Source organism: Onychomys torridus, chromosome 3 (assembly GCF_903995425.1).
Source record: "Onychomys torridus chromosome 3, mOncTor1.1, whole genome shotgun sequence".
Taxonomy (NCBI): Eukaryota; Metazoa; Chordata; class Mammalia; order Rodentia; family Cricetidae; genus Onychomys; species Onychomys torridus.
The window spans coordinates 106,290,011-106,317,452 of NC_050445.1; the positions used below are offsets into that span (position 1 = coordinate 106,290,011).

The 27,442-nt window shown below is 43.4% G+C and overlaps 1 protein-coding gene across 2 annotated transcripts in view; it reads left to right on the forward strand.

Annotated features, from left to right (window-relative positions):
* The first annotated feature begins 16,496 nt into the window (after positions 1–16,496).
* Prickle2 (prickle planar cell polarity protein 2) overlaps positions 16,497–27,442 on the forward strand; it is a 344,868-nt gene continuing 333,922 nt past the window's right edge. Inside the window, exons 1-2 of one of the 2 annotated variants that reach the window (XM_036180968.1) lie at positions 16,497–16,791; positions 17,347–17,432. In XM_036180968.1, coding sequence (XP_036036861.1) covers positions 16,642–16,791; positions 17,347–17,432 — 236 coding nt within the window. In that variant the 5' untranslated portion in view covers positions 16,497–16,641. The remainder of the gene's footprint in view (positions 16,792–17,346; positions 17,433–27,442) is intronic. The other variant, XM_036180969.1, reaches the window with a different exon arrangement.

A 27,442-nucleotide genomic window follows, 5' to 3' on the forward strand; every position in this document is an offset into this window, starting at 1 on the left:
GCAGAGTCGTGATTTAAAGTAAAAAAAAAAAAATACCCAGCTGTATGACCCACAGAGCCTAAATATTTCTTCATCTGGCCCTTTAAAAAAAAGAAAGAAAGAAAGAAAAAGAAAAAAATCTTGTCATCGCTTGGCTTAGAATGTAAAAACAAAATAACTTTTTTATATGACCCACAATGGTGAGAAGCCTAACCTCACTTTTCTCTCAAAGTTGTTGATCATTGTTTAGGCATTCCTTTACCTAATGGCTAATGTCCATTAATTTTTGAAGTCTTTGTTTTTCTAGCAAGAGGTAACATCCATGAGGCTTGGTCAAGAATGAGGTTAAGAGGGCTTGGGATGTAGGTCTGTGGTTCAGCGCACTTGTATAACAAGTACAAAGCTTTATGGCCATTTAGTTCCCAGCAATACGTGTATCAGCACATACTAGGATGAATTACTGTCTCTTAGAAGCTAGTTCCATTAGTAATGTGGCAGGTGGAGTCTGAAACAACACCGCCCTTCTGCTCAGGCCACTGTGGTAGTGATGCCACGCCTGTGCTTATATTGCCTAAGCACAGATTGGACATTTTTCCTCCGGTAATACAAGCCATAACTCAAGTTTTTGAAGATGGCATTAATGATTAAATAATTCTGATACTCTTTGCTAGCCCTCCATAGTCTCCTCTTCCTTGCCTATAGGTTAGTGTGGTGATTTGAAAGAAAATGGCCCCCAAAGGGAGTGGCACTATTAGAAGGTATGGCCTTGTTGGAGGAAGTGTGTCACTGTGGGGGTGGGCTTTGAGATCTCTTTTGCTCAAGCTTCCCTCAGTGTGACTGTCCGTCAACTTCCTGTTGCCCGCAAGATGTAGGACTCTCAGCTCCTCCAGCACCATGTCTGCCTGCATACTGTAATGCTCCCTAGCATGATGACAATGGACTGAACCTCTGAAACTGTAAGCAAGCCAGCCCAATTGAATGTTCCCTTTGTAAGAATTGCTGTGGTTATGGTGTCTCTTCACAGCAATAAAATCTAACTAAAACGGAAGTTGGTACCAGGGACTGGGAGATAGCTGTGATAGGCTTAACTATGTGTTTGTTGGAGGAATTTGGACTTTGGTATTTTTGGTTAGTGGAATGCTTTAAACACTGCTTATTGGGGCATACTAGTAGGAGCATGGAAGACAATGGTGCTGATAATGATTTGAAATGTTGGGAGCTGGCTCAAGAGGTTTCAGAGAAGAATTTTAGTATGTGGCCTAGCAGAAGAAATTGCAAAACAGCTGAGTATATAGACTCTGTCATGTGGTTTTTAGTGGTAACTCTAATGAAGATTTATAGTGAAAAGGAGCAAGCTGAGTAGGGCAAATTACAAAATGTAAATTTTGAAGAGAAAAAGAGCACCAGGAAGTGGAATGGAGCTAAATCCTGTGTTCAAGGAGATAATGAGATTAAGAAATGGAATAAAGAGAGTGGTGACCTCAGGGCAAGATCCCACCCTGCTAAGTTTCCTACTTGTAGAATGGAATTAAAGAAAAGTTTAGAGCCAGGTGTGGTGGCGCAGGCCTTTAATCCCAGCACTGGAAAGGCAGAGGCTGGTGGATCTCAGAGTTTGAGGCCAGCCTGGTCTAAAGAGCAAGTCCAAGGTGAGCCAAGCTTAGGCAGTGAAGGAAAACAGAAAGCTGGTGAGATGTAATTAAACAAGGGGGCCATGTTCCAGCAGCAGAACTTGGCAGCTTCGACCATGAGTTTCTAGGTTAAGAGTTAAGGACAGAAGAAAGGAGTTATGGAATAAAGCTGATGGGGCCAGGTAGGTGTCAGGGGTTTCCCGGAATGGAGGCATAGTAGAGAGGCCATTGTGTGAAACTGTGAAGGTGAATCTTAGATCGCCTTGGAGAACCCAAGATGTTTGAGATGTCAGAGTTGTCTGATACCTGCTGAGAAGAGCTGCTAACAGGAAGTGGAATCAGCCCAAGAGAAAGAAGTGTGCTGCAGTCAACAAAGCTGAACTGAGTTAGAGATGTAGAGAGTATTTTGACGTCAGACATGGAGATGCAGAGTCTGGAGTTTGCCTGGCTGGTTTTCAGTCTTGCTTTGGTCCAGTGCATCCTTGATATGCTCCCTTTCTTGTGTTCTGGAATATCCTGTGCCATAGATATGTTGGAAATATGTGATCTGCTTTTTGATTTTGATTTTTACAGGTGATTACAGTTAAGAGATTACCATGAGTCTCAGAAGAAATTTTGGACTTTGAAACAAGGTTCAGACTGTTACACAGACTATGGGGACTTTTGAAGTTGGACTGAATGCATTTTTGCATTATAACATGGCTATAAGCCTTTGGGGGCAAGGAGTGGAATGTGGTGGTTTGAAAGAAAACAGCCCCCAAAGGGAATGGCTCTATTAGGAGGTGTTGCCTTGTTGGAGGAAGTGTGCCACTCTGGGGGTGGGCTTTGAGGTCTTTTTTTCAAGCTTCAGTCAGTGTGACAGTCAGTTGACTTCCTGTTGCCTGCAAGATATAGGACTCTCAGCTCCTGCATGCCGCCATGTTCCCCACCATGATGATAATGGACTGAACCTCTGAAACTGTAAGTGAGCCACCCCAATTAAATGTTTTCCTTATAAGAGTTGCTGTGGCTATGATGTCTCTTCACAGTAATGAAAACCCTAAGACAGTTAGGTTCATACCGTCGAGTGGAGAACTCTAATGTTTAGAGCAAGCAATCTAACAGAAGTTTCTGGAATAATGGAAAGTTTCTATTCTGAGTTGTATTGTCTAGTACCATTTAATTACATGTAGCTAATATGATTGAGGAAGTGAATTTTTACTTTTAGTTCATGTAACTGAATAATCACATATGACCAGTGACTACCATATTGGACAGTGAAGTCCTGGGTGGTGCACATGTAGCCACTAGAAAGTCACAGACCTGACTGTCTGGGTATAACTGAGCACTACCTCTCACCTCCTTCTCCTTTCCACCTGCTTCATTGTTACAGGCATAAAAACAGACCATTCTTTTGGTAGTTCTGTGGAATTTAGTTTTCTTGGAATAGCCAGCAGCCTGCCCAGCCCTAATACAGACCCAAATCCTTGTAACAGTTTAGCCTACTACTCATCCATTTCACCAGTCCAGAGAATGCCAGGAGCCATTATTTGGGTCTCATTTTCAACTTAGTCCATGGCACTGGTTATCTTGATGAAAAGGCCAAATGGACACTGAGCAATTGGCCTACTGACCCCGACTGTGAGCTATGAATGAAGGTTTTGTTTCTTTCAAAATCAAGTTCTATGATTTTTTTTTTAAACAACCACTTTAAATTGCAGATGCCCCATCCATGATAGAGAGAGAACCATCTGGTTTAGTGATTTATGTATGGTGTGGATGAAGAGCACATGAAAAGCAAAAGCAGATGCTTCATACCCAGAAGATGAGAGTCTGTGCTAGAGAGGAAGTGAGTTCATCTCCAGGAGCCACTCTGGGGGCAGTTCCCAATGGGTCTGTGAACATTAGCATAACATTGTTCTTGGTCACTTCCAAAGTGTAACCTTTAGCTTGCCACTGGAGCAAGACCTCTGGGGGCTCCTACTCATTTCCCTGCACTTCCCCTCTCTCATAGTAACTCAGAAAAGTCCTTCAAGTTCCTGTCCAAAGCAACAAGAGTTGGTATCACCAAAAACAAAAACAAAAACAAAAACAAACAGAATAAAACTTTGAATCAAAGAGATCTCTCTCAGATCCCGAATCTGTCACATATTAACAGGAATAAAGTCACTTCACTTTTCTCAGCCTTACTTTCTTTCAATAGAGAATAACCCCCCCCCCCCCACAAAATCAGTAGCAAGGATGCAGAAACACTTAAGCAGGTTGATAGTGGTAGCATACGACTTTAATCTCAGCACTTCGGAGGTAGAGGCAGGAAGATCTCTGTGAGTTTGAGGCCAGCCTGATCTACATAGAGAATTTTAGGACAGCCAATGATATACAGTGAGACTCTGTCTCAAATAAAACAAATACAGGGGTGTGTGTGTGTGTGTGTGTGTATGTGTGTATGTGTGTGTATGTATGTATGTGTGTGTGTGTGTGTGTGTGTGTGTGTGTGTGTGTGTGTGTGCGTGCGTGCACACGCATCGCTGCTAATAAAAAAACACTTAAAGTATGATTTTGTAGAGTCCATATCTTGGAAAAACTAAGTGTTTGCATCATGGCATTCCAAGCCCCATGAATCATGGAGGTGCTTCTGGGTGTCCCTGAATTGAAGATGTGGGTTTATACCTTCCTTAGAACAGTCCTGCTCAAACTGTACCATATTTTAATATTGCTGGGAGATCCTGTTACGTGCAGATTCTGAGAGATTAGATTAAACAAAGGTCAGGGAGTACTTGGATGACTCTAAGGCTGGTAGGTCTCTGATATCACAGTTGAGGGGCAAGGAATTAAAAAAACCTCATCTGATCTGCTTCTCTCTTCTGCCAGCTACATAAAGGGGAGGGCACAGTCTACTGTGAGCAGTGAGGGCGAGAAGATTTGTGCGAGGATAATATGGAATAGAATAGCACACACAAGCACAGTCTGGGCAGATGAGTCCAGAAAGCCTGGGAAAAAGAAAGATCTTCCAATGTGGCTAGACTTTAACTCACCAGGAGAACTTTAAAAATGATCATTGTCTGGTCCCAACTCAGGATGCTGGTTGAATTCATTTGGATGGGGCCCGCTGTGACATTAAATAAAACAGCTCCCCAGCTGATTCGAGTGTGGAGTTTGAGAACTGCTGGGCTAAAGAGGCAACTTTCCCAGCTGCAAAGAATCAGGGAAGGGTCTGGTCATAAACAGATACTATGTCAAAGTTGTATGGGGTTTTTGTTTGTTTTGTTTTATCGTTTTTTTTTTTTTTTTTAGGGGGTGGGGGAGTTCTAGTTACATAAGAAAAAAATCACAGTAATTGTGTGTAGAACAAGCCAATTGGTTGAAATCTTAAACAACCAGATTCATTTGGTCAGATTTTTAGAAAATACACTGTCTCCAATTCACCTGAAATCATAGAAACAGCCCTAAACCTTTAAAACTGACTTGTCTGTTGAGAAGCCAAGAGTGAACAGGAGGGATGAAATCTATAATATTTATTAAAATTGGACTAGCTTCTTTCATTAGATTGTAGATTTGGTTATACTCTGTGCTTGTTGAAACCAGGGAATGATTTTAATTAGGATAAATAAGCTACTCTATTTTGGGAATCTTTGGGGGCAGTTCCCTCAGGGGCAGTGAACATTAGCGTACCATTTTTCTCAGTCACTTCAAAAGTGAGACAGTTAGCTTGTCATTGGTGCAAGACCACTGGGGGCTCCTGATTTCGCTCTCATAGTAACTCGGGAAAAACTCTTCAAGTTTCAGTCGAAAGCAAGACAAGTTGCTGTCACACTAGCTGCTTACCTACTGTGTGCACTGCAACCTGCTTCTGGCTAAAGTCATCTGATTTCTCATAAAGAAAACCAACATGGGAATCAAACAGATCTCTATCAAAATCCCGAATCTGTCATGTACTAGCACAGACAAAAATCACTTTATTTTTTCTCAAACTTACATCATTTGATAGGGAGTAATGATAAACTTACCTCACAAAAACAGTAGCGTGGATGCAGAAACACTTCAAGCAGGAGTCCATATCTTGGGGAATGGAGGGTTTGAGTCATGCTCTTCCAAGGCCAGTGAGTCGAGGAGTCTTATCTCCCAGGTCTCTGCAGTGGAGTGCCAACAGATCAGCATAGGTATTCCAACAGATTGCAACTGAGGGACAATATGATTTTGCTTTAAGTAGGGTTTATGTTCTTGAAGCCCAGGGGTAGACTGCCTCCTTGTCATCAGAGGCCAGTTCAACACTAACCAGCCCAGATACTTGGCTTCCGCACCTTCTAGGATGTCCTAAGACCTTGATATGGCAAGCATCTGCAAATTTTATACTTATATACCAGAATGGGGCTGACTGAGGAACCAAATAACACTGATTTGAACAATTCCCAGTAGATACAACTCCCCTTGGGCCACTATCCATATAGCTAATGTGCTGTCTAGTTTTATGTCAACTTGACATAAGCTAGAGTCATCACAGAGGAGGGAGCCTCAATTGAGGGAAAAAAAAAAGTCTACATAAGATTCAGCAGACAGGCTGGAGAGATGGCTCAGAAGTTAAGAGCACTGACCGCTCTTCAAGAGGTCCTGAGTTCAATTCCCAGCACCTACATGGTGGCTCACAACCATCAGTAATGAGATCTGACAACCTCTTCCATGTACATAATAAATACATAAATCTTTTTTAAAAAAGAAAAATAAAGATTTACCAGTAGAGCATTTTTTTAAATTCATGATTGATGGTAGGGTCCAGACCACTGTGGGTGATGCTACCCCTGGGCTAGTGGTCCTAGGTTCTATAAGAAAGCGGGCTGAGAAAGCCATGGGAAGCAAGCCATTAAGCAGCATTGTTCCATGGCCTCTGCATCAGCTCCTGCCCTCAATGCTTTTGATGAGGAACTGTCATATGGAACTGAGTGACATAAACTTTTTCCTCCTCAAGTTGCCTTTGGTCATAATGTTTCCTTGCATCAATAGTAACCCTAACGAAGACAGTCAATTAATGAAGTCTTCTTTCTCACGGCCCTTGTAACACTTACCCCTCTCTCTGCTCCTTTAAAAGACAGAGAGCATCACCTCTTCTAAGCATTGCACACTTGTCTGCTCTTCCTGAAATGTCCTCCATAGACTCCAGTTTTGAATGCTTGTTTCTTAGCCAGTGACACTACTTTAGGAGGTTGTGGGTCTTTGGGATGTGGGACCTAGCTGGCAAACACAGATCACAGATTCAGGTGGCCAGCTTCCTCTGCCTTGACCTGCTTTCCAGTGCACAGTCTCTTCCACATGTTCCTGCAGCCACAGACTGAGCCACTCAACCGTGGTGTTTTCTTACTCAGATGGAGTAAGACCCTCTGGAACTGTGAACCAAAATAATCTGTTCCTTCCTCCCTCCCTCAAGTTGTTTCTTTCAGTTATGTTGGTTACAAATACACAAACATCACATATTCAGAGTATATCCAAGTATGTCAAATACAAAGTCTTGTAGAGACCAGACCCTGCCTCCTTAGATACCATGGTAACCATCCCTGGGTTGTTGAACAGGTCATTCTGATAGGAGTAGAGATGGACACAGCTTCTGGTAAGAAGAAAAGATTCTGGTAGATACTGACCTCAGCTATAGCAACTGGCTAGGGGAAGATTTGATATAATGTGGGCAAAGATCTTGTATAATGCTTGTTCTAAGAATCACCTGGAAGTCCTTTTCTATATTTTCTTTTATGTTTTAAGACAATACAATTGTCATTTTTCTTTTCCCTTTCCTACCTGCAAACCTTACCTGGGAAATTCTTAAAACGTGCATGGCCAGGTCATGACTCTCACCCCAAATTCAGGTTTAATTGACTGGGGTGTGGACTGGGCTTTATAATCTTTTTTTTTTTTTTTTTAAACTTCTCTAAGCTCTTCCAAGAGACACTGTTCTGAGCTGCTTAGGTGTACTGTTCAAAGGGAAAGGAGAACCACAGTTGATGTTTGTCTTAGATAGGGTTCTATTGCTGTGAAGAGATACCAGGACCATGCAATGCTTATAAAGGAAAACATTTAATTGAGGCTGACTTATAGTTTCAGAGGTTTAGTCCATTATCATCATGGCAAGAAGCATGACAGTGTGCAGCCAGACAGGGTGCTGAAGAAGGAGCTGAGAATTCTATATCTCGATCTGCAGGCAGCAGAAGGAGACTGTGTGCTGTTGTTGTTGTTTTTGTTTTGTTTTTTTCTCTTTTGGGGGGCCCACCACCCAGCTCCCACATAGCCACACATGGAGGCTTATTCTTACTTATGAATGCCTGGCCTTAGCTTGGCTTAGTTTCTAGCCAGCTTTCCTTAACTTGAATTATCCCATCTATCTTTGGCCTTGGGGCTTCCCCAGTTCTCTTACTTCTGTAAATTTTATTATTATTCTGTGGCTTGCTGTGTAGTTGGGTGGCTGGCCCCTGAAATCCTCCTCCTTCCTTGGCTGCTTCTCTTTTTCTTTTCCAGATTTCTCCTTCTATATCTTCTCTCTGCCTGCCAGCCCTTTCTCTTCTTTCTCCTGCTTTGCTATTGGCCACTCAGATCTTTATTAGACCATCAGGTGTTTTACACAGGCACAGTAACACAGCTTCATAGAGTTAAACAAATGCAACATAAGCAAAAGTAACACCCCTTAAAATAATATTCTACTACAGTGTGCTACACCAAGCCTAGTTTAAGCGTATATAGTTTCAAAGCCCACCCTCACAGTGACACATATTCTCCAACAAAGCCACACCTACTCCAACAAGACCACACATCCTAAAGTGCCATCCCTATGGACCGAGGGTTCAAACACATGAGCCTTTGGGGGACATACCTATTTAAGCCACCACAAAGCTCATGTTGTAATAGTCACATCCCTATAGTTGACCTATGTAGGTTTTGTTTGGATGCTTTTAATCCTTTAGCTGGGAATGAATTCAATTAAATCCCCAATTCTACCATCAAAAGCACAGAAAGGTGGAGAACTGCTCTGTAATTCTAAATTCTTTTTAAAGATTTGTTTATTTTATTTTAATGTATATGACTGTTTTTTTGCCTGCATTATATATATCATGTGCGTGTGTGCATGCCTGGTACCCTCCGAGGTCTGGGGAGGGCATTGGACCTCCTGAAACTGGAGTTATGGTTTGTTGTGGGCTGCCACAAACCTGTGTCCTGCAAGAGCAACAAGTGCGCTTACCCCCTAATTCTGAACCTTGTTGAGACGAAGAGTTCTGGTGTGTGTGTGGAGGTGGGCAGGAAGTGTGAGATGGGGAGATGAACAGGGAGAACTAATTTTAACTAGGATTAAGAAGACATTCCAGCTTTCTGTGTCAAAACCCTAGCCTTCATTTCTTGGTGCCTCTCAAGGATGGATTAGGAAGGTTGTGATAACGCAGTGTGTGAAAGCATTCTTTCTTTTTGCAGCTCCTTCCCATCTTCACAAAGCCATGACCAACCTGAGCACTGCAGAGGACCGGTACAGCACTGGGGAAGAGCTGGAGAAAAGGTTAGGGCTTATCAGGAAATGAACATGGAGAGACTGTGAATGTCTACTTCCCCACCATCTCCATAACATGCCATCCTCCCTAGGGCATGTTGGATCCTTTAAAACACTTCTGGGTGATTAGAAGGCACTAGCCTTTTCTGGATGCATCTAGATCTCATATCAGAGAGCTGAACAATCCTTGGGAGGGGGTGAATGAGACTTTCATACGAAGTTAATCCCTGACCAAAGGGTCAATCCACTTGAATTCCATCCCTTCTGAAGGCTTCTCTCACACTAGGACTGGCTGCTGGGCAAGTTACGCTCTTACTTGCTTTCCCCTGATCTTATCTGAGGCTCTAACATGAACACCAAGGAATGTGCTCTACTGCAGTAGGCTTTGACATAAGTAAGAAGAAATGACTGAAAGGTTAACTTTGGATCAGCATGCTTTTAGAGAAATTTTAGCAAACACACACACACACACACACACACACACACACACACTCACCCCTTGTAAAGCCTGACAAGAAGACATCCAAGACATAATTTTCTGTTATTACAAAAAATATATAATATTCACAAGAATAATAACCCAAAAGTATAGAAAATTGCAAAGGGGAAAAATCTGAAATATCTTCATCAAAATCCCTAATATTTGTCTCATATGACAATTATCTGTGTGTATTTAAAATGAATATTTTCAGCTTAAAAGTGAACCTTAATTTTGGTATAAATTGAAAATAAACATGTATGTTTAAAAATCCAAAGATATACCCAAAGATACTGTGAGGGCTACAGCATTCAAAACTCAAAGGAACTAAGAATTAATTTAATATCTTCGGCTTTACCCATTACAAAAAGAAATGTAAGCTAATAGTAGAAAAAAATTCCATAGTTGTATTAATTACATTTCTCACTGCTGTGATAGAATACCTGAGGAAAGCCCCTTAAGGCACAGGGGTTAATAGTGGCTCAAAGTTTGAGGATATAGTCCATCATGGTGTTGAAGGCATGGCGAATAGAGCATGAGACAGCTGGTCACACCATCTGCAGGTAGGAAGCAGAGAGGGATGAATGCTGGTGCTCAGTTCATTTTCTCCTTTTTATTTAGTTCATGACTCTAGCCTGTGGGATGGTTCCATTCACATTTAGGGTAGGTCTTCTTTGTTCTGTAAGTCTTTCTGGAAACATTCTCATAAGCATCATCAAAGGTGTGTTTTCCATGTGACTCTAAATCTATCCAAGTAGACAGTAATGGCTTGAATAGATATGGCCCTCAAACTCATGTGTTAGAATGCTTGGTCCATAGGGAGTGGCACTATTAGGAGGTATGGCCTTGTTGGAGAAAATATTTCACTGTGAGGCAGGCTTTGAGGTCTCAGAAGCTCAAGCTTGCCTTAGTGGCTCACAGTCTTCTTCTCCTGCCTGTGGATCAAGATACAGAACTCTCAGCTCCTTCTCCAGCACCATGTCTGCCTACATGTCGCCATGCTTCTTGCCATGATGATAATGGACTAAATCTCTGAAACTGTAAGCCAGCTCCAATTAAATATTTTCCTTTGTGAAAATTGCCATGGTCATGGTGTCTTTTCATGGCAATAAAACCCTAAGACATAGACTGTGAAGATTAATAATATAACAATAAACCATTCAATCATTTGAAAGTCAAACTAATTATCTTAACTAGTATACTGTTTATTGTCATTTCTGGGATTTTCTTTCTTTCTGTTATTTATTTATAAATGCATGTGTTTTATCTTTTAGTATAGTGGGTACCCTGGATCTTTGATATGTGTGTTTTAATTACTTTTTGTAAACTGCTTTTCAAATGGAATAATACCCATATTCCACATTTTCAGTGAAAGAAGAGTGTCATTCAAAGGACAAGATGTTATATGCTTGGTTATTTAGTATTTTCTATTGCTTAATAAGCCTTCTGAACTTAGATGTTCAGGTAACTGGTGACTTTTTTGTCTTAGAAACAACACTTGGGTCTATTCCTTTAGCCACATATTTGTAATTCTTTCTATTTATCATTTAGGATGAGCTGGACCAGTGTCTCTACAGAGTGCTAAGGCTTTTCAAAGAGAAGTATGTACATTGGTTAGTTCTTTTTTTTTTTTTTTTTTTTTTTTTTTTTTTACCTTTAAGAAATGTTTGTTTTAAATGCATTAGAATACATTTATAAGTTCCAGATTATTTAATGCTTTGCGAAGTACTTAGCCTAAGTTCTCTGTTCTCTGTTTCAGTTCTTTCCTATTTAATTTGTTTACTAAATATATATACCCACATATATAAAATGATCCATGTAATATATATATATATATACACAATACATATATATTATGTATATATATATATGTATATATAAAGTGATGCGTGTGTGTGTGTGTGTGTGTGTGTGTGTGTGTGTGTGTGTGTGTGTGTTTTCTATGTTCAGGCTGGAAAATTTGTTGAGCACAGAAAAATGACTGGTTGGGAAGAAAGAGAAAAATCTGTGTATTCTACCACTAGGAGAGAATTCTCTCTAAGTCTCCCTGGTCCTTAATTTGCCCAGCACTCTAAGTCTAAAAACCTCTTTTGCAGAATAGCACTTGTAGATTCTTGATTCCCAAGGACATCCTGATGGTACTTGTAAGTGCAGGCTGCTGTTCAGGGTTATGTTATCCCTTTGACAGCATCCACATTTGTCTCTAGTACATACCACAAATAAATGTACCCCTGGTGAGGCAGCCCTTACACACTCCATTCCTCGTTCCTGTTATAGGAAGCTCTTTATGAACACATCTTTGAGGTTTTCTGCAGGTATGCTGGCACAGCAGGAAAGAAGCTTGGCTAAAAAAACCCACAGATTTATATAAGAGAAAAATAGAAAGCCAAACTCAATAATATAGGGACCTTTATATAGGTTAAGGTGAGGGGAGACACATAGAGTTTGCTATACCTGGTCTAGATTTGATTTTTTTTTTTTAAACCTCAGGGCATACTTCTCAATTTTAGACACTTTTATTTTTCTGATTATAGAATGAACATATGTTCATTACAGGAAATATATTTCAGAAGCAGAAAGGAGAAAAATGTTATAATCTCACATCAACCTGTTCTAAGGTGTGGTGCGTGTCTCTCCTAACCAAAGCTACTCTGACTTGGTTTTGGTTTTCCACTTTATGTTTCTGCAAAGACCACCCCCCCCCATGCTAACAAATGGAGAAAGAAAGATTTCTTCATGCCCCATTAGTAGTCACATTGCCTGAAGAGACTAGGAGGGAACACAGATCAAAGACTACAAATGTAAAAATACAGCAAGCAAAGTTGCCTGATATTTGCATACAGCTAATGGGAAGGGTCTTACTTCTTTCCTCCCTTACTAAACTTCTATTCCTAAACAATAGAAAGTGACTGATGAGTGGATGGGGAAGATCTTATAAGCCACAGGACATTTGTACCTGCTTGATGGAAATGCATCAGTAGGGACCAGGGCCGTGAGAAGGAGCTCTTATAAAAATATGCCTGGAGAAAGGACTTCTTCAGCCTAATTTGAAGGGTGGGATAGGGCCTTGTGCTAGTGTGTTGTGTGATACTATTCCTGGGGAGCTGTGGACAAACGTCTAGTCACCCTAGATAGGGAACTAATGGCAGACCAAAGTATGGCTATCACCACAGTCCAATTTGGTGAACAAATGAGTTCTATTGGGTTTACTTTGAGGGACATAGGTGAGAGGTTACTTCCAGGAACAAAAATGACTCAAATACAGCTGCATCTCCAAAAGCTCACCCACAGTGGGTGACAGCTCATGAGTCCTGGAAATCTGGAGTGCACTCACAGCCTGCAGGAAACTTAACAGGTTAGAGTATCCTTTCTAGGTCTGACCCTCTTTCAGGCAGCTCAGCTTGTCTAAGTGTTTTCCCCAGCAGTCTTTACATGTTTATATATGCTTGGGGGTGTAGTGAATCTGGTCAGTTTTAGGGACTTCCTAAAGTTTTTGAGTTGTTTACTTCCTTAGCTTCCCAGCAAGATAGTGTGTGTCATCTCCATTTAGAACAGCCTATGTTTCATGTTTCTCCTCCTTGCTAACACCTTAATGTTAATTCCCTCCAAGATGGAAGGTTTTAATCTCAAAGAAACTACTATATAACAATGTGGTTTATTCTGATAACTCATGAAGTTCACTCACATTGTTCTTGCATCTCCTCTTTGTCCAAACAACAAAAGTTTCATAGAACCATATTCCCAAGGATGCCATAATTGCCTTATTCGTTACCAGCCACACCTGTCCAGGAGAAAGACCTGGGACTGGGGACCTGCCAGTAGCTCCCATATCTCCTTTTGTGGAACCAGAGGAAGGTTTAATTTCCTTAGGACACCTGTCATCCATCTCCTGGAAACTTACACAGCACTGATGTTCTTACTGTGCTGTCCTAAATAGTTCTGCAATTAAAATATATATAGATAGCATCCATAATTACAGCCCCAATGCTGTTCCTCATAACTTTTCCTACAGGGCAGAGATGGATGTGCAGTAACTCTGCCGAGGAGGTCTAGTGAGCATCTTGTCCTGAGAAGTTTCCATTATTAGCCTCTCCTGACTTCCCCCTGACAAAACACCAGAAGCTACTGCCTTATATTTAATCAACAAAGATATTTTTATTAATTCTTTGAGAATTTGATATGTATTTTGACCCTGTTTACTCCCACCCTCCCCCTGTGTCCCCTATATATTCCTCAGGTGTGGGGCCATTCACTGGGTCCTGGTAGACCTACCAAAGGACATACCCTTAAAGAAAATTGACTTTATCTTCCCCAGAAGCCATCCAATGCCAATAGCTTACCAGAAAGGGGTGGGAGATCATGCAGCCCTCTCTTCTCCACCTTGGTTATCAATTGGCTTGATCTTGTGACAGCTTCATTCCATATGCCATGGTGTACTCTCTACAACTGCCACCAAATATGATAATGGATAGTCACCACTTAGACTGATGAAATAGAAGACAAACATTCTTCCGTGTCTGAATTTCAGAACATTATGCATGTACATATGTGTACATGTTTAAGTGTGTGCAGGTGCTCTGCCATCTTCTCTTAAACATTATCCTCTTTGGTTTTTGAGGGCCTTTCATTGGCTGGGAGCTCAACAAATAGCCTAGGCTGGCTGGACATTGGACCCTGAAGTTCTTCCTGCCTCCACATCCCCAGCTGAGTTTACACGTGTGTTCTGCCACACCTAGCTTTGGTTTTGTTTTAGTCTTTAAATGTGGGTTCTGAGGATCGAACTCAGGTCTTTATACTCAAGGAGTAAGCACTTTACCAACTCAGCTCTCGCTATGGCCCTCTGAGTTTCAAAGCATTTTTATCAGGGCCAGGATGAGTGTGAGGTAGGCGAGGCAGAGCAAAATAAAGCAGTATTCTGTGGATATTTTTTGATATTGATTTTGATTCTATGGTTATGGTACAGAAATATTTGTCTCAATTACTGAATATGTTCTCTGTAAATTTTGCTCCCAAGGCAAAGACCTTACATGATTCCCCTTAGTTATGGCCCAGAAACCAAACTAAACTTGACTGTCTTGTTGGGGAAGATGGATGGCTAGTTCTGATGGAGGAGGGTGTCTGAGCTGTGCCCCGCTATTCCTTTGACTTTAATTAATAGGTACACTGGTTTTGCCCCCATCCCCCACTTGCTGTGTTATTCCAGGTAGAGATGACTTTTTTTCATTTAACATCGATGTCCCATATATAAAATGGTAAGCCAGACAATCATCTCTTTTTCAAAAATGAGAAGATGTCTTCTTTCGACTTACAGGAGTATCTAGAGTGTGCAAGCACTGTGTAAGTGATAACGCAAAGGAGACAATGGCCCTTCTGTCATTTTGGTTTGGTTGACAACAGATAATTTCAGTGCATGCTTTGTATGACATGAATGTGTAAGAGATGGAATAGCAGGTGGTAGAGAGAGTTCAAGGGAAGCGTTATTTGAGCTGAAACATCAATGGCTAGTGGACACCATAGCTTATGCCTCTTAGGATGACATCCTTGTTTTTAATCCCTACTCTTCAGTGAGCCCTGAGTTTGTGCCTGTCACAACAACTTACAAGTCCTGATTCATTCTTCATCCACACTATCAGATAAAGATTTCTGTTAAATTTTTTTTAAGTATCAATAGAAGGGCAGGGCATAGTGGTACACAACTTTAATTCCATCTCTTGTGTCTTAGTTAGGGTTTCTATTACTGGGAAGAGACACTATGACCATGGCAACTCTTATAAAGGAAAACATTTAATTGGGGGTAGCTTACAGTTTCAGAAGTTTAGTCCATTATCATCACTACTGGACATGGTGGCATGCAGGCAGACATGGTGTTGGAGAAGAAGTTGAGAGTCCTACATCTTGATCCGCAGGCAATAGGAAGTGAAATGAGATACTTGGCATATCTCGAGCATAGGAAGCCTCAAAGCCCACCCTCACAGTGCCACACTTCCTCCAACAAGGCCACACCTCCTCCAACAAGGCCACACCTACTCCAACAAGGCCACACCTCCTCCAACAAGGCCACACCTACTCCAACAAAGCCACACCTCCTAGTACTGCCACCTCCAAAGAGCTTCTAGGAGCCAATTACATTCAAACTACCACAACTCAGGAGGCAGAGGCAGGCCAAAATTTGTGAGTTAAAGGCCAGAGTCTTCTACACAGGCCAGCCAGGACTACATGATACCTGTATATAGATATACATAGATACATTTATATATATGCATTTATATTAGACACACATATATTGATAAGACTTACAAGTCTAACAAATGTTAAGAGATCACTAATACATAGTGGAAGAAGAGGTGGAATTAAGGTATGTGGGGTGACACTCTACATAATACAATTGACAAGCTTCCAATGAACACTTACTATATTCCAGGCTCTGTACATTTAGAGGCACAACCCATCCTCTCTCCAACTCTTCTTTCTCTAAGACATCTACCAACCTTAATGAATGCTAATTAGATTTCGAGGAAAGCTTTAAGAGGACATGAGACTATTCTGTGTCATGATTGTGGTGATGGTTGCCTGCGAGTATGAATTTGTCAAAAAGGCCAGAGCTATGCACTAAATAGGTTAACTTTTACTCCAGGTCATTTAAATCTTAGCGCAAAAATCTCTCATCTTTGCATCTTCACCCGACATCTGTGAAGCGCCCCCTGCCCCCTAACTCCAGGGACCAGGGTGAGCGGAAGAGCTTTTAGGGGCTGGGCCAGCCAAAGAGTTCTCCCCAGAGGGCAAGGAAGCAGGAGAAAGGAGAAAGTGGCCTCAGCTGGTGCCAGAGAGGATGGGACTGGCTGGGGGAGGGCGGGGAACACGCGGAGAGGGGAGGGACCAGCAGGCGGGGAGCGAGCTGCAGAGGGAAGGGAGGAGGGGAGACGTGCTCTCCCGATCCAGCCGGGACAGCTAGGCGGAGACCGCCCGGCTGAAGACCGCGCCGGCCCAGGCCACCCGCCCTCCCGGCGGCTGCGGCGCGGACACATCCAACCGACAGCGCCGTGTGCGGGAAGCGCCCGGCCATGTTCAGCCGGAGCTCACGGAAAAGACTGTCCCGCCGCTCGGTGAGTGTTCTCCACCCGAGCGGGGCCGCCCGCCCGCTCCCCACCGCCGGCAGCCAGCGCCCGGGCCCAGCCCCTCTCCGCCCCGCGGCCGCGCACCTGTGGCCCCAGGTAAGCTGGCCCCGCGGGCGCGCTAGGGGCTGGGTCCTACTCCAGGCCAGGCGACAGTGCCACCAGGGACCTGGACCCTAAATGCCATAGTTCGGGGGTGCCGGGGGTGAACCTTCTTCTTTGCCCCTTCCCTTAAGGAAATGGAAACCCCAACGCCCAGACTCGACCTGGGGCTGCCTTTTGGGCGTCCCCGCTACCCTTTTCTTAGGAGCCCCAGCTTAGTCCAGGGCAGCCACCAGGTGGTCCCCGTAACTCCAGGGAACCGAAAGGTCTTGCTTTTGTTTCTTAGAAACCGGTGACCAAGGTGTCTGGGGGAGACAAAGCTCCAGCCAAGCCATTTCTTGATTTGGTGCCCATGCTCTATAGGCAGCCCACCTGGAACCACATACCCTTCTCCAGGTGGGAGAATCGGGCCCCAAGTCCCCAACATCAGAAAACAGTTGAGTCCAATCACTGAGGCAGGGTGGGAGGGGCAGGCCTCCCTGCCTAGGATACAAGTGGGGCTTTGAAGGAAGCCCCGCTGGTGGACGCTTGTGTTGTCTTTTTGTTTTGAAGTTGACCGGACTGGGTCGGATTGAGAGAGGCCAGCCATGTAACGCCTGTGGTGACCAGTGCCCTGGGTTCGCCTTGCATAAATGGAGGTAGGATGATCTTAAGTGCACACCACTGTAGGGAGAGAAATAAATACACTTTGCCCTCCTTTTTAAGTCTGTCCTGCAAGTCACATTGAAAGAATGCAAACACTGTTCCTTTAAGAGCCCAGCTACATCTGCTACAAATATTGAAGGTGGAAGTGGTGGCCAGACACTGGAGGATGCAGGAGATGCATTTTCCTGATGCCAGAGCTTTAAGTGGGAAGTGTCTAGGTAACTCAGCCCCAAACAATTCAAACCTGGAGCATGGCGGTGTTGCCAGGCACCATGGGTGGAGGATTGCCTAGGCTAACTGGTGTTTTCCAATTGTGCTTTCAGTTCAGCCCTTGGAACTCTGGGTCCCAACCACAAATCCACCACTGCCTGCCTGCGCGCTGTCAACCCTCTTCCCGTGGCCAGATGTTTCTTATTAATGTGCCTTGAATGTTGATTTTCAGGCAGACTCAGCTGGCTTGCAGTGATTTTGTTTGGGAGTGGAGGGATCTGGGTACCTTCCCACTGCATCTGATGGGTAGGGTTGTGGTTGGGAAAAGTTGGGGTGTGGGTTTACAGACTTCACTTGGTGACAGAAAGGTGAGTCCTCTTCCCTGGCATCTTCATGAAAAGGAAAAAGTGGGGACAGTGGATGGTTGACTAGTGTCATTCTTGGGTGAAAGTGTCTTCCCACCACTCACAGGCTCCTATGAAGAAGACCGTTTTGGATACAAAGGGGTAAAGTTATCTGTGACCCCTGCCACCTTTGCATATTTCTACTTTCCTACAACTATGGCACATGCTGGGTACCCCATGTTAAGGAAACTCTAAGCTGGTTTCTCAGGGATGAAATGCTTTTGTTCCCACCTCAGATGCTTCTGGCAGGCTCTCTGCCTTTGTTTCAGGGCACTGAGCACAGACTTGGGGCTTTCAAGCATTCAATGAGTGGTGTAGCAGAGTCAGGCAGGCAATCTTATAAAAAGATGATTGGAGACTTAGGCATCTGTCAATAGTGTCCATGCTATTCTCAAGTAGGTGTGGCACCTGTGGACTGGCCCTGTGGAGTCTCAGGTATGAAAATGGGTTACACATGGGCAGGGGTATTGAAACCTTATTTTGTAAAATGCAGTGTGACGGAGACTAGCTCATGGCCTCTCTGCATCCACTGGCGATGTAATGGAAGTGATGAGCAGGGCAGGTGATTTGCAGCTTCCCTGTCTTCCTTTGCCTACGGATCACTTTCTGACCAGAGAACAGTTGGCAAATGGTTCTGGGAGGGTATATGTCTTGAACCTTGTTCTTCTCAGCCATGTGACCTCCGTACATTCAGTCCCTACAGGTCCATCGTTCCCCATTTCTCTACCTGTTAAGATGGGAATGACAAGGATGCTATCCAGGGATTACATGAGATGTTGAAGATACTGTTTGTTTATTCCAAGGCCCAGAGTAAATGTGCACTAATTTCATTGTTTCCAGCTTCCTGCCAAGGGCTGCTCAGGGGGAGGTGGAACTCATTTATTTGAGGATGTTGGATGACCAGGGTCACTTTGACCCTCACAATCACAGCTTCTTAGAACTTTACATCATTTTAACCCAGCTGATTTTGTGATGGGAAAACAAGGGTTTTATTTTCAGCCCATGAAGGAAGAGAGACCTTTTCATCAAACTGAGGGATTTTCACATGGAAGCAATTTCCCCCTAGCACCAGTGAAAAGACGTCCCTTTGTGCCATGAATAGGGTTTTTATGGTGTTTCCTCCTGTCCTGGACAGGAAGCTGCTTCGCTGACCTTCTGCCTGATCATTTTTGGGTTCTAGTAATCTTTGTAGTCTTCCCTTAAATGGTCTTGTTACTCTCTTTTACTGGACAGCCCTAAGCCAATGGTGAACACAGATGCCCATGTAGGAAGAAGGGCTGGAACTTGCTTTTGTTCTGACACAGGAGCACACACCCCTCCCCAGATCCGTATCTTACTGCTGTGACAGACTGCATGACAACAGTGACTTAAGGAAGGAACGTTTTTTGGGTAACCTAGCCTGATGGAAAAGACCTGAGGGCAGAAGCTTAAGTCAGCTAGGCACATTAGAGCCATAATCAGGAAGCAGAGAAAGGTGAATGCTGGTACTCTGGCCTGTGGGATGGTGTCTTCCATAGTTCAGCATGGATCTTTTCTCCTCAATTATACTTCTCAGGGAACAGTCTTGTAGACATACTTAGAGATGCATTTCCTAGGTGAGCCAATTTGACAATGAGGATTTATTAACCATTACCACAACAAATCCTAAGACCTTCCATTGGGACTTCAATTACTAAACTGCTCTGTGTGCATCCAACTTGATCCTCCTCTATCCCATTGCCCACACAGGCATCTCTTCAGAATAAGATGGGGAAGGTATTGCCTCCCAGCTCAAAGAGCCATGAGTTCTAGGAAGGAAGCACAGTGGATAAAAAAGCTGCTTTCCTCTGGCACCGTGCTCAGACCTGGAGCTTTGCAGAACACCCAAACTTAGCTGGCATTTATTTGTTCTGTGGTTAGCTCTGTGACCTTGGACAAAAGACTTGGACTCCCTTTCCTGTCACGCGGGAAGACTCTAGAGAACAAATATTTGAATGGCTGTCCTATGCCAGGTGCTCTGGTAGTGGTGGCCACTCAGCTAGAGACAGACAACTGGGATCCCAGCCCATTCCACAAAGAATTAAACCCTAGATAGGGAGGCTCATGCAAAGATTCTTAGGAGATGACACTTGGGAGGAGACTCCTGGCTGAATGGAGCTGGTCAGGAAACCAACATTCCAGCTCCTGGAAGCTTGTTAGGAATGTACACTCTGCATCCCATCCCTGGACCCCCTGAGTCTATCTTGAATGGGAGCTGATGTGCATGTACGTTAATGTCAAGAGGCACTGAGCTAATATACCTCGCCGAGTGGCAAAACTGTTCTCTTCGCTGGGTTTGTCATGAAGGGGGAAAGTGGTCTATAAAAGACTATGGGTCTTGTCAGAACTATTGTATTTCATTACAAGGACTTTACTAAGCAATGGTACACTCCCATTTTTAGTGTTCCATTTTTCTTTAGGCAGCAAATGTGGCTACTTTTTAAAAAATTTCTAATAAAAATAGGCGGTTATGTGGGTTCTTGGGAAATAGGACCCACAATTCTTGTACTTTGCATGGACCAACTGGAAGCATGGGTGGCCACTGCTCCCTACAGGTGACCTAGTGAGGAGAAAGCATTGTCTCATGATAGCTTAGTGGAAACTGCCACAGCTTTCAGGCTGCAGAGAAGGGTGATCCTTAGGAGGGTGGAAGGCAGCTTCATGGACTATGCCTGGGGACTTAGTACTCTGCTTCAGGAGGGCTACTGGGAGCCAATTGTACTTGCATGTTTGCATCTAGTCTTGGGGTGGGGCATGGGGATTTGCACATGAAAGTTTAATCTCTGCATGCCCAGATACTAATGGATAACAGTCACAACAATGCCAGATCTCCATCGCAGAACACCTGCAATAACATGACAGGCTGACTGGTAGGTATCAGCTTCCCACGTATAACACATCTTTTTATACAAGCTTACCAGAGCTTGTGAGGTAGATGGTATTATTTGATTGGTAAGGAAATCAAAGCTCGCAGCTGTTATCACTTAGCTATGGCCACTGGGCCACTGAGAATCATGCTCATCCCCTATGACTCGCTTGCCTCTTGTGATTTAGTCTAAAGCAGTGGTCACATCCCAAAGGCTCAATTTATCCAGCAGTTAGTGGGTTCTGTTTGCTAGGATTGGCATATTCAACAAGTACCTCCCCTCCCCAATATTGAATTCAACTTTCTGGCTTTTCTAGAAAAGAAAATCTAATGATTTGATATTGTCAGGCTAGCTTTCCTACTTGACACTAACTGGCTCTTCAATAGTTTCCCTTTAGATGGGACTGACTCTGATTTATCTTAGTCCCCAACATTCTGGTTAGTTCTAGGACCTCTTTGAAAACCCAGGTTACCTGTCTAGTACAGGAAATCCCAAGTGACTGCTCTCATGTTTGCAAATAAGGTTTGGAAAAAAGCAACCTTCTCTAAAACTAGCTACCCTGTGGAAAACAGGATTACAACCAGACAAATGTTTTTCGTTCTTCTCTCAGGCATGGTGAGTCTTGAATGTGGGTGTGACCAGTCACCTCTCTTAGTGGGAGGGAAACTGAGTCTCAGAGAAATTTAGGAGATTATCTTCCAAATCTGACTATAAACATCTCTCTTCAGCAGCAAGGCATCTCAGATTTTTATCTGCATATAAATTGCTTGCTGATTTTGTTCAAGCCCAGGTTTTGTTCTCTTGGTTTAAGGTAGGACCCAGTAGTCTGCCCTCTTGAGAAGTTCCAAAATGCTGCTTGTCTGCTCCAGGGACCATCCACACCGTGAACCGCAGATATTTAGGCCATGTCCTGCAAACTGTGACCTCTTGGCCAAATCTAAGCCTTGGATCCTTTGTATGGTCATGAATCAAAACTGGATTTTACAATTTTAAAGAGCGAGGTGGGGGAATTAAGAGAATAATAATCCACAATTTAGGGAAATAATCGGAAATTCTAATTCCTATGTTTATATATGAAATTACTGAGCGAAGCCTAGCTCATCTGTTGACATTTCATCTTTTTTATTGTTCTGTGACAGCAGTGGGGTTGAGTAGTTGAGGATGAGACCCTAGCCCACAGAGCCCAAACTATTTAGTATCTGACAATTTACGGAGAATGGGCGGTGGCCTCTAGTCTGGATTACTAGTTGGAGTACATGCATACTTCGTTTAGAAACAAGGCGTCTGAGAATCTTTTGGAGTCATGGCTATAAAGAAACATTTCCCTCCAAGCTGGCTGAGAAGAGAGGCGGAATAAAAGCAGCCCGAGAGGCAGGGCACAGACCACAGCTCTTTCTAAAGGGCTGTGGACAGGGTTTGCAAGGCCAAATCAATGACCCTCCAGGGGCTTCTAAGCCCCTTGTAATCTCTTTAACATTGCAAGTTTATGTATACATGTAGGTTCAATTTGAGCAGAAGAGGTAGACTTTTACAACAGCCTCCTGGAGTCCCATTTTCATGAGCAGCTGACAGGGGCAGCCCACAGCGGGGCTGGTTTGGCAAGGCCATTATAATTATGTAGAGCAGTTAGTCTCTGGATAAGGGAGGCTTTTCCAGGCACATGCTTTGGCTGGACCATGGTTGCTCCAGAGGCATTGCCCTGGGGGGAGGAAGGGAGCCATGCCTGTGCCTTGAAAAGCATCCTTTCTTAGTTGCCTTGGCGACTCTGGGCTGCTAACTGCAGCCATAATTTGGGGTGATGCTGGCCTGGTTTCCTTTAGTGGATTGTGATTTGGCTACAGAATAGTTTTCCACCTATTGTGCGGTCTCAGTCAATGAATTTGCCAAGAAAAGGGAATGTGTGTCTGGGTATGAGAGAGAGGGAGATGGAGGCAGGCTGGCTTAGATACTTATGTCTGGGATCATCTAGGCAGGACTAAGAAAGTTGCTAGTTGTATGATTTGCATTTGATAAATTATTGAATTTGAGTCCTTTAATAGGGGTTTCTCATGGAAAAAAATCAAGTCTATCTCAATATATTTGGTATATCTTCTTTGAAAATAGATATTGGTATTATGAAAGGAATTAAAAATCTCTCTTACACAAGCATACACATGTGCAGCAGACCACAGAGGAAGAGGACCACAGCTGTGGAACAAAGTCTGCTACCTGTTTTGTGCCTACTAGCCAAGATGGTTTGCATACTTTTGAATGGTTGTATTTTGAAATTACTTTAAAAATCAAAAGAAAGCAAACATTCCATGGCACATAAAATTATATGAAAATCCTAGTTTTGAAGCCTGTAAATAAAGTTTATTGGCAGCCAGCCACACCCATTCTTTTGGTGACACTGGAGGATGATAGTGAGTTACATCAAGACAGGCCTTACGTCCTGCAGAATTCAAGTGCTTACCTCCTGGACCTGTTCAGAACCAGCTTCTCAACTGCGAAGCTAGAGATATATATTAATTAAGGTTTAGTATCTGTTTCTCAGATTCAGTCATGTCATTTTTATTAACATTTATACAGAAAATAAACATTCTTCATATCACTTAGCACTTGCCTTTTTTCATACTTGGAAATAATCTGTGGATATTTTCCACATTAGTCTCTCTGGGGCATACAGATCTAATGCGTTTCTTACCTTCCGGTATCCATTGAATACGGAGTGTATGGGCACAGATGCTCATGTTTGTTTCCACGGCCTTACTGAATACTCCCACACCATCACTGTTCCCATGCTCGTGTTTGTCATTTCTGTCACATGACTGGAACTGCTAGATCAGAGGACATGGATGATGTGAAAAACTTTAAGAACACTTGTCAAGTTGCCCTGCCAATTTCCACCCTGACTCTTTTACAAACCCAAGAGTGTGTGCTCTTTGGGCTGTGACGTTGAGACATCTCAGCTTGAACAGCAACCTGATGATTAATCCTTACTTAATTGCCCCAAGTGACAGTTTGTGTCTGGCGAACAGTGAGAAAACACAGGCCATCAAGGCCAGTCATCTACTTTCCACAATATATTTTAATTTGTCTTTGATCTGGCATGGGATGCCCACATGCTGTTGAGTAGCTTCACCTACCCCAGCGCCTCTGTGGTTTACATCCACAGAAGGAAGGGGGACGGAATACATTCACTATTTTATTATCTTTTGGTTCTAAAGGCTCAGAGGTCAGCCTTTAACCTTACCATGAATGAGTACCTCCAAGGGATGTCCCTATGGAGAGGGAACGTTGCCTACTGGGAATCATGCCTACATCCCTCAGCCTCTTAAGATCAAAGGTTTTCTACCTACTGCACATGGGACAGGAATAGGTACAGTCTCTGGGGGCAAACATGTGCTGCTGGCTACTGTCATAACTGTTTCTTGGGGGCTCGTAAAGACTTATCTGGGAGCATTAAAACGGAGCTGCTAAAGGCTTTAAAAGCTGGTTGTTGGAATGCTGTCTTTATGTGTGTGGAGGCTAGGCCTCAGACTCAGATGACATCTCACAGGAGCCATCACTTTATTTTTTGAGACAATCTCTCTCTCACTGGGACTTGGGGCTTCCTGCTTTCATTGGGCTGGGTGTGAATCCTGGGGGATTCTCCTGCCTCTGCCTTCCCAGAGCAGACTACAGAAGCGTGTGCCGCCACACCCAGCTTTTTCCTTGGGTTTTGTGGATGCTGCTGAGCTTCTCATGCATTCGCAGCAAACACTTCCCAGCCCCTAAAACATTGTCTTGGCTCAGCTTCTGAGGCCGCACGATACTGAGCAAGTAGCGTAACAGTTTCCTCAGTGAAATGGAGGTATTATGGTTTGCCTGGCAAGGTGGTTGTAGGATCAATAGGATGAGACCTACATACTTCCTCCTGTGCCTCTGATGGAGCCTGGGTTACATGAATGCATTGGTTTTGAGAATATTCAATATTAACAGGGCTGTATGATGAGCAAGAAGATCTGAGTTCAAGGCTTGAGAAACTACAAGTTATAAGCTAGATTAAAAAGCCACTTTCGGTTGGGGATTTAGCTCAGGGGTAGAGCGCTTGCCTAGTAAGCACAAGGCCCTGGGTTTGATCCTCAGCTAAAAAAAAAGCCACTTTCCCCAGGAACTGAAGCCTGTCAGTCTCAGTGGGAGTGCTGAATCTCCTCTTAGAATCAGTGTAAGCACTCCCTCTTCCCTTAAATGAGAGCTCACAGAATGGTGGATTTAGATCCTTACTCTGTGTGGACTCTTAATGACAGATTTATATGCACCAGGTGCAGTGGTTTTCGTTAGAACTGTACTATACCCTTCTAACCTCCACCTGAGTGAAGTGTGCACTAGATGTTCATAAAAAACAGTTTGCAAAGTCTAGGAGGAAGGTGACTTCCCAACTTGGCCTCTAGGGGCCCCTTGTGAGCATCCTACCTCACCAGCTGCTCTATGCAAACTCAGGTTCTCCATGAGAACTCCACATTGTGGAATACACAGTCTGTTTCTCCCTGGCCCGCTTAATAATAGTCGAGGGAGGCGTCTGGGGCTCTCCTGCCTTGCTAAGCGCTTCCATTTACATGAGCACTAGTCCTTAATCCAAAGATTCCTGTTATATGACATGAAAAAGGAGAACATTTACTCAATATCTAAATGTGAGATCATGTCCTGGAACCTCTTAAAGCAAGATCTATATTTATATCTCGTTAGCATTATATAGGATTTAAATCTTGAGCTGGTTGACATTTGATAATGGGGACAAAAATACAATTTTTTTTTTTTTTGCTTTCTTAGGATAACTGAAAATGTATGTCAACCCTTGTCCTACAGTTCTTTCCTTTTAGATGGAGCACGTATGTCTAGTGGGCACCATTTCTACCCTTCCCTGTACTCTGCCTTGCTTATTCACACTGATGGCTAGTCCCAGTACACAGCTGATTTTGTAACTACAGATTTGAAAGAAACCATGACTAGAAGGATGCTAGGGACATTAAGTCACTGCTTGGCAAGGACAGCCATGCAAAACAAGATGTCTAGGCAACAAAATCGTCCATGCCTGGGAGATACTGTGGGGTAGAACTAATGTTATAGAGACCTTATGTGTGCCTGGTGTCATTTCACGCCCTAGTTCAGTCTTCTGAGGTGTGCCTTTGACCTTCCATTTTTCAAATATAAGGAAACAGGGAGGTGATGTGACCAGATAGCAGAGTCTAGTTCACACTGACAGCAAGTCACAGGTCTTTGGGGCTCAAGATATGAAACTGTTCAACCAAGACATGTTTTGATTCTCAGTATCAATATGAAACTACCATGGTGTAATGAGTCTTCTGCTTTTGATATCTTGGGGATGGAATCTGCTTCATGTCTATAAATAAACAGAATCTGAAGAACTCTGGATTAGCTGCTGTATGTGAGACGGAGGCCATTCATGTAAAACTATCAAATGCAGGGGATGGTGATTGCTTGATAGGGCTTCTGAAGGATGCTTCCTAGATTCCTTGCTCTGGAGAAGGGGAATGTTAGCTTGACCAGATCTGTGAGTATTAAAGGGGGCTTCATCCAGGTTGTCAATAGCTTGGGGTTTAACTGGGCAGACTAGAGAGTCTGAGGAGGAAGAGTCTTTAGGAAGATCATCATAAGGGCTTGAGGAGATGGCTCAGTGAATAAAGAACTTGCCATACAAGCCTAAAGATCCCTAGAAACCGTGGAAAAGTTTGAGGTAGTAGCTAGGACCCATAATCCCAGCACACCTACAGTGAGATAAGAGATAGAGACCCAGGTTCCAGCTCAGGTTGCACAGATGTGAACAAGAGACCTTGCAAGCCCAAACCAGGTAGAAGACGGAGACCAGCAATCACAGGTTCCCTTTGACCACCACATGCATATGTGGTGTGTGTTCACTCACACTTACACATGAACATACACACACATACACTACCAAAATTAGACACATGAAAACCAAGAAAGGTCATTATCATTTGCATTATATGTTCCCTGATGAAATCCCCACCAAAGGGTATAGTCAAGAGAGAGTTCCTGGTATGCCTCCGGCAACCAGTTTGAATCTAGCATAGCAATGTGTCATGTGACCATTTTTCAGTCTTTGGACTTGGGCTTTTGAATGTGTGTCCTGACACTTTGGAGATCTGGGTGTCTTGGTGGCAAATCAAATGCAATTACATGGTGGACGATGAGAGGCTTTAATGTGGGCATTATGAGATGTTATGTTTATTAAAGTCTGAGGTGATACAGAAATGGCTTGTCCAGGCTTAGGCATTGACTCATTATGTTCACATATAACATGGGAATGCATGCTCCAACTTCAAATGCTAAGGAGTTAAGCCTCGAGGGGAGCTTATTAAAAGAATGCCAGTGTTTCCTCTCTTTCAGTGGCTCCATGACATTGCCTTGATGACATAATTTTCAAAACCATTCGCTTTACAATCAGGCACCCAGGATTTTCTTTCTCATTTATCTTTGATGACTTAACTTTTGAAATAGGCCCAG